The sequence below is a fragment of the Seriola lalandi genome, unplaced genomic scaffold (assembly GCF_002814215.2).
Source record: "Seriola lalandi dorsalis isolate HSWRI2012SDOR001 ecotype SW California unplaced genomic scaffold, Sedor1 jcf7180002054746, whole genome shotgun sequence".
Classification (NCBI taxonomy): domain Eukaryota; kingdom Metazoa; phylum Chordata; class Actinopteri; order Carangiformes; family Carangidae; genus Seriola; species Seriola lalandi.
The window spans coordinates 3,233-9,998 of NW_019525299.1; the positions used below are offsets into that span (position 1 = coordinate 3,233).

The 6,766-nt window shown below is 46.3% G+C and overlaps 1 protein-coding gene and 3 non-coding genes across 4 annotated transcripts; 1 reads left to right on the forward strand and 3 right to left on the reverse strand.

Moving 5' to 3' along the window:
* Positions 1-282: 282 nt before the first annotated feature.
* On the reverse strand, positions 283-355 carry trnaa-agc (transfer RNA alanine (anticodon AGC)). Its single transcript has one exon. It is a non-coding gene; the product is annotated as a tRNA-Ala (tRNA).
* Positions 356-593: 238 nt separating this feature from the next.
* Positions 594-675, forward strand: trnas-gcu (transfer RNA serine (anticodon GCU)). Its single transcript has one exon. It is a non-coding gene; the product is annotated as a tRNA-Ser (tRNA).
* Positions 676-1,656: 981 nt separating this feature from the next.
* On the reverse strand, positions 1,657-6,714 carry LOC111668549 (uncharacterized). The gene is made up of 7 exons (XM_023424611.2): positions 6,118-6,714; positions 4,439-4,592; positions 3,914-4,002; positions 3,217-3,339; positions 2,429-2,584; positions 2,186-2,281; positions 1,657-1,959 (listed from the first exon to the last, which is right to left on the reverse strand). The coding sequence occupies exons 2-7, from the start codon at positions 4,542-4,544 to the stop codon at positions 1,672-1,674; spliced, it is 858 nt and encodes a 285-aa protein (XP_023280379.2). The 5' UTR covers positions 4,545-4,592; positions 6,118-6,714; the 3' UTR covers positions 1,657-1,671.
* On the reverse strand, positions 4,977-5,049 carry trnaa-agc (transfer RNA alanine (anticodon AGC)). Its single transcript has one exon. It is a non-coding gene; the product is annotated as a tRNA-Ala (tRNA).
* Positions 6,715-6,766: the final 52 nt, after the last annotated feature.

Consider the following 6,766-nt stretch of genomic DNA (forward strand, 5'->3'; position numbering starts at 1 on the left):
AACGTGAGGAAGGTTGCAGCTTCCTCATCCTCTCTCCACACATCTGATCAGTCTGTTTCTGTTGCACATTGAAGAAACAGCTCTCCAGACGTAGCAGTGGTGAGAGAGGAGATCGCTGAGTCTCTGCAGTGACAGGTCGTCAGCCTGGACTTACATGTGAGTCAGACACTGTTACACACACACAGCTGTTCCTCCAACCAGACGTCCTGGATCATATTTCAGTGTCACACTGGTGTCTTCACTCACATCAGACAGTGCAGAGAGTAAAGGGTTAAAAGTCCGTGGAGAATGCGGGCATCGATCCCGCTACCTCTCGCATGCTAAGCGAGCGCTCTACCATTTGAGCTAATTCCCCTGTGACCTTCTCCAGGTCAGTCTTCATCTCTCCTTCTGCTCCTCCATCACTCTCTGTTTATTTGACTGTTTGAGCAGCAGATTTTAAAACAGTGTGTTTGCTGTCAATCATCAAACTACAACATTAAAACTCACACAGAAAAAGATCTATGTTGAATGTTTCCATTAGTTTTGATGGAGCTACTTCACCACTGATCCCCTGTGCAATGAATTGTGGGACAACACTTCCAGCACCAGCGGACGAGGTGGCCGAGTGGTTAAGGCGATGGACTGCTAATCCATTGTGCTCTGCACGCGTGGGTTCGAATCCCATCCTCGTCGAGGGAAATGATTTTGACATCAAGTTCACCAGCTTCAGTTTCCCTGTCGGTGCTAAAATCACGAGCACAGACGTGGTCAGGAGGAAAGGCAGGACGGATGTGAAGTGTTGTAGATTTGCCACCAGGTGATTTTGTGAAGATGAAGTCGGTAAAAGTCAGAAAACATCCTGAGAAGAAGAAGCTGAGTTGGCAACAGCCTGTAAACGCCCCTCATGGCAGAAGCTGTTCGCACCCAATCATTTTCATCAAGAGCAACGGCCAATGAGGAAACTCCACCACTCAGCCGGCTGACCAATGGTGTATCTTCATCACTCAGTCAGAGACATTTGTGTTTCTACAGCTGACCTCAGACACAGTCCTAAAACAATCCACTGATGAATCAACTTTATCTTTTATTTTAAAAGAGAAACAGCTGTGTTAAGGCCCATGGTTGAACCTGTTGACTGACCCCTGATATAAAGGCTCTGAAACTTATTTCAGCTGTTCATCTGTGTTGTGCTTCATTTTATTTCATTAGGTTAAAGACAAATCTGGTCTTCTGAGCTCACTAGGCTTCTAGTCCATTGCCTTGTTCATACTGAGTACCTGCTCCTTGTTAGTATATTATTGTTTCTCTCTGACAGAATATTTACCTGCTTTCAGGTGTTTCTGTACTTTATACATTTGCTTTAACTCTGTACAGCACTTTGATCAGCTCAAGCTGTCTCTCAAAATAAAGTTGACTTGACATTTTCTTTCGTACATTAGATGAAGCATGAAGATGTTTTAACTCTGTTGACATAATCTATTCTGAACTTCCTTGTTGTTCTGTCATTATTATAAAGTGTATGTAGTCTGAAGTCCACGTCCTCCAACACCTGCTGGATTTAAACCACTCAAATACAACATTGTAATTTGTAGAACAAACTGTGTTGGAGGCAGAAAGAAACCTGGACACATGAAACCAGAACATGTGACTGAACAGACGGACTGCAGGGAAAAGAGAGAGCGTGTGTTTTTAAATGAGACGAGTGCACAGAAAACAATGGCATGTTGTTTTAAATAGTAGTAGTTGAGTCAGAAGTAGTACTGTAGTAGTACTGTAGTAGTGGTACCTGTACTTGTCCTCATCCAGATCATCTGGTCCACTCTGAACCTCCTGAGGATCCAACATGGCCGCTGTAAACCGGTCCAGCTGAAGTCTGGTCTGGTCTAGGTGGTCCCTGGTTTCTGTATACTGGGTCCTGGTCTGGTCCAGCTGGGCTTGAAGTCTGAGGGTGATCTGCTGCAGAGATGATTTCTCATCCTACACACACACACGCACGCACACACACACACACACACACACACCAGAATAAACTGACTGACGGTCGTTTGTAGAGAATAACGAGTCAACATGGACGCGAGGTTTGGTTCTTTTAGGTTTTAGTTTGTGAAGATTTGACCAGTGTTTCTGACTCAGATAAATCAAAACAAACACTCAGGTGTTATAAACTCAGGTGTGTGCAGCAGCTCCAGGTGTGTTCACTGACCTGCAGTGTGTCGATGGTCGCCTGTAACTGACACTCTCTGATCTCTGTGCTCTGTTTCTCTTTGTCTACAGCTGCCAGCAGAGCACCCCGCTCCAGCTGCACACACACACACACACACACACACACACACACACACACACACACACACACACACACACACACACAGTAAACACCTTCAACAGGTGACGTTCAAAATAAACAGCGTTGATTGTGAAGAATTGTTAAATGATGTTTAAGTGTTACCTGTCCCAGTGTGACCTGTCTAGCTAGCTCCTCCCTCAGCTGCTGTAGCTCCACCTCCAGCTCCTCCTGCTGTCTGCTGCTCTCCACCTGTCTGTCTCTCAGAGCGTGAGCCTCCGTCCTCAGCACAGACAGCTCCTCCTGCTGGACGGACATGTCCTGCAGACAGACAGAGAGACACTTACACATTGAGTCACATTTAGGAGTACACGCTTTCAAATATCACATTGTCATCAGAGCGTCTTCACTCCTCGACCATCTGAGATAAAGACGTGACGCTTGTTTCTACTTAAACTACAGAATCAGATCTTTCCATCAAGCTCCTGTTCGTCCGTGTGAGTCTCTGACTTCCAGCGATACACAGACATTAAAAGTTAGGAAACACTGGAGTAGTATCGTAGAGACAGAAACAGACAGAAGGATGAGATCAGTCACAGATTAGAGATATTTCTTATGAATAAACTCATGATCAGATAAAGACAGAAACTTCAATCCCAACACATGTGTAACTGTCTGTGTGGAAGTTTTCCTTCTTTATTCTGGTTTACAGCTTTTATCTGTAAAGTAAGGAAAGATTCAAGGTGCGGCTTTAGTTTCTTCTTGTGTCCCGGGCTGTTAACCTCCATTCTACTGAACTGAGTCTTTACTGAGTGACATATATAATCAGCTGAGGTTGAGCTGACTCTGGATCTGTGCAGCAAAAACCATTTCATTAGGAAAAACACAAAGGAATGAACAAGTGAAAAAGTCTCATGGTGGCGTCAGAGGGTTAACACACTGAAGACACTGACCTGTGTGTGTGTCCTGGCTCTGTCCTCCAGCTGCCTGCAGTGTCTCTGACTGTCCTCCAGGTGGAGCTGCAGACTCTGGTTCTCAGCCTGCAGACTGTCAACCTGCTGCTGAGACCGACGAGCCTTAAACACACACACACGCACACAGACACACACAGACACAGACACACACACACACGCACACACACACACGCACACACACATACACACACACACGCACACAGACACACACAGACACACACACACACACGCACACACACACACGAACACACACATACACACACACACACGCACACAGACACACACAGACACAGACACACACACACACGCACACACACACACGCACACACACGCACACACACACGAACACACACACAGACACGCACGCACACACACAAACCTGGATCTCAAACTACATTCGTGACGGTTCAGAAAGAGACGTTACGCCAAAATAAAGAGAAGGTGTTTCTCTCTGGACGAAAGTTTCATGTTGGTTTCACCTGTAGCTCCTCCCACCTGTGATGTCACAGTGTACTGACACACCCTGGAGTACGCTGTGACATCACTGCAGCACTGAGGAGTTAAACCACCGGGGGTCAGTGAAACAAGATGGTGTTACGTGCATGTGTGTGTGTGTGTGTGCGTGCGTGCGTGCGTGTGTGTGCGTGTGTGTGTGTGTGCGTGTGCGTGTGTGTACCTGATCTCTGAGTCCTCTCAGATACTCCTGAAGTCCAGAGATAATTCCCTCCAAATCCCTCTGAAGAACTTCATTCGCCAAAATCTGACCTGGAGGAGAGAGGAGGAGAGAGGAGGAGAGGAGAGGAGGAGGGGAGGAGAGGAGAGGAGGAGGAGGGGAGGAGAGAGGAGGAGAGAGGAGGAGAGAGGAGGAGAGGAGAGGAGAGAGGAGGAGAGAGGAGAGAGGAGGAGGGGAGGAGAGGAGAGGAGGAGAGAGGAGAGAGGAGAGGAGGAGAGAGGAGGAGGAGAGAGGAGGAGGAGAGAGGAGAGAGGAGGAGGGGAGGAGAGAGGAGGAGTCAGCGATGAAAAGGTAACACTAACCGTTTTATGTGCGAATAAATAAAATAAAAATAAAAATAAACACATGTAATAATTATAATAATAAGATCAGTGTGTATGACGCAGCGTACTTCACATCCTACTCTGACAGCCAATAAAAGGGCTCCAGTCTGATAGAGGCTCTGTGATTGGTCGGCGGTCTCCTCACCGTCAGTCAGCTGTTGCTCCAGCTCTTTGATCTCCTGCGTCTCCATGGCGATGCGTGACAGCATGTCGTCGAGGCGACCCTCCAGCTCGCTCTGCCTCCTGCTCATCCTGTCCAACAGCTGTCGGCAGCCAGACAACAGAGCGGTCACATGGGCCTGAGAAGGAGACGACAGCCAATCAGAACAGGGGCATCAAACCCTGCCTTCCTACTGGTCACATTAGAATCCTTTGAGTTCCAGAGAGTATGTTAGACATAACCTGCTGTTTACCAGGCAGCGAGGCTCTAATGAAGAGATACTATCCAGGTGCATTGTGTGAAATGTAGGCTTCAGTGTCTTGGGGCTTAAAGTCAAGATATCTCGACCTCTGCTGCTCAGATTTGAACCGTTCTGGTGATGCACAACCTGAAAACAAAATGGCCGCCGCTCTGACTGTCGCTGGTGCGGAAGAATAACAGAAAGGTACAGGCACAGTTTGGTCAGACAAGCTTAGTGTCTTCACCGCCGCCACAGTGCAGAGAGTAAAGGGTTAAAAGTCTGTGGAGAATGCGGGCATCGATCCCGCTACCTCTCGCATGCTAAGCGAGCGCTCTACCATTTGAGCTAATTCCCCTGTGTTGCAGCTCCTCCCACTTTGAGCTGTCGAGCTCTCCACACCTTCCTGGATGTTACTACTGCTTCCTCACCGTCTTACTGTTTACAATATCAATATTTTTCAAATATGTGTTTTTATTTATAAGATACATTAAATCAAAGGGAAAATTCCTGATATTTCTCACTTGCAGATTAATCAGATTTTCCATGTATTAATGTTGACGTGTTATTACTGTCGCTCATGGAGTTAAACTCATTCTCACATTGTCTGCTCTTATTTTGATATTATTGTTGTTATTGCTGTTAATTTAATTTTATTATATATACTTTGAATCTATTCGTTTCTCATCTCCCCATGTTATTTTCTTGTTGTTCATTTTGTATTTTCACAATTATGTGATATTTCAACATCACTACCTCTACATGCTCTGTATGATTTTTGTTTTCTTTGTCATTTTCTGTGTATCTTAAATAAAACTAAACTACAGTCCCACAGAGAAACCACACACTGCAATTAATACGTATTTGTTTGTGTGTTTTCTCTGTTTGACTGAACACTTTTAACACTGAACCCTGTTTTTAGCCAATCAGACAGACGGGTTGTCAATGTGCTGGTGTGAGAGAGAGAGAGATACTTAGAGCTGAGCACCTGAGATCAGATCACCTGAGACTAATATTAATACCAGGTGTGAACAGGACCTCAGTTATGAACGGTCCAGGTCTCAGGTGGTCTGGACCGGTCTGTCTACTGTCCCCAGAGTCCAAACTAAAACCTGGAGAAGCAGCGTTCAGTTTCCATGCTCCTCTCGTCTGAACAGACTCCCAGAAGCCTGCAGCTCTCAGCTTGTTTCAGTCAGGACTGAACACTTCTGTGTTTTACTACATTAAATGTCTCACACTGTCACTCTCCTGTTTTATGTCTTATTTTGATTCCACTCTTTAAATGCGTCTTTCACACTGTGTTTATGTGAAGCTCTTTGAGTTCTTCACTGTAGAAGATCTGGTGACTTTTTCAATGTGAACTCACGTCAAACATAAAAACCTTCTTTAAATCTCAGTCCTTTAAGACGGTGTTTGTTGTACTCACAGCAGAGTCTCAGTAGAGTCTAACAGTCCTCCACCCCAGGGACCGCCGGGGCTGCTGGGTAACATCCTGCATGTCCCCCTCCCCCTCCGTCTGTCTTCTGTCTCTCACCTCCTCCTCTCTGCTCTAACAAACACTTCACTTCTTCATGTCTCTGTTTTCCTCTCCTCTTCTTCTTCTGTCCCGTCTCTCCGGTACAAACTTCTCTTCCTCTCTCTCTCTCTGTGTCTTTGAATCAACACAGGAAATCTTTCTCTCAGCCAATCAGAGTGTCCGCTGCAGAGTGACAGGGCAGCCTTTGTCCAATGGGAGTGACTTAACACTGTGAAAGCCCTGCCCTGCAGAGGAGGGGGGGTCCTGGGGGGAGGGGTCAGAGGTTCTTAAAGAGACGACAACCTGTTGCTGCTGTTGTTTCTGCTCCGAACACAGATTCACCACAGTGGATCATCTCACTGCCTTTAAAGCCTCTCCACCAAACCTCACTTATTTTCTACAGAGTTAAAAGACAAAACTCTCTTTCTGCTGCTCTGAGCTGCAAACTTTTCTCTGTGCTGTGAGCAACATGGAGGGGGCGGAGACAAGCCCAGAACAGGAAGTGACTCACACAGGGGAATTAGCTCAAATGGTAGAGCGCTCGCTTAGCATGCGAGAG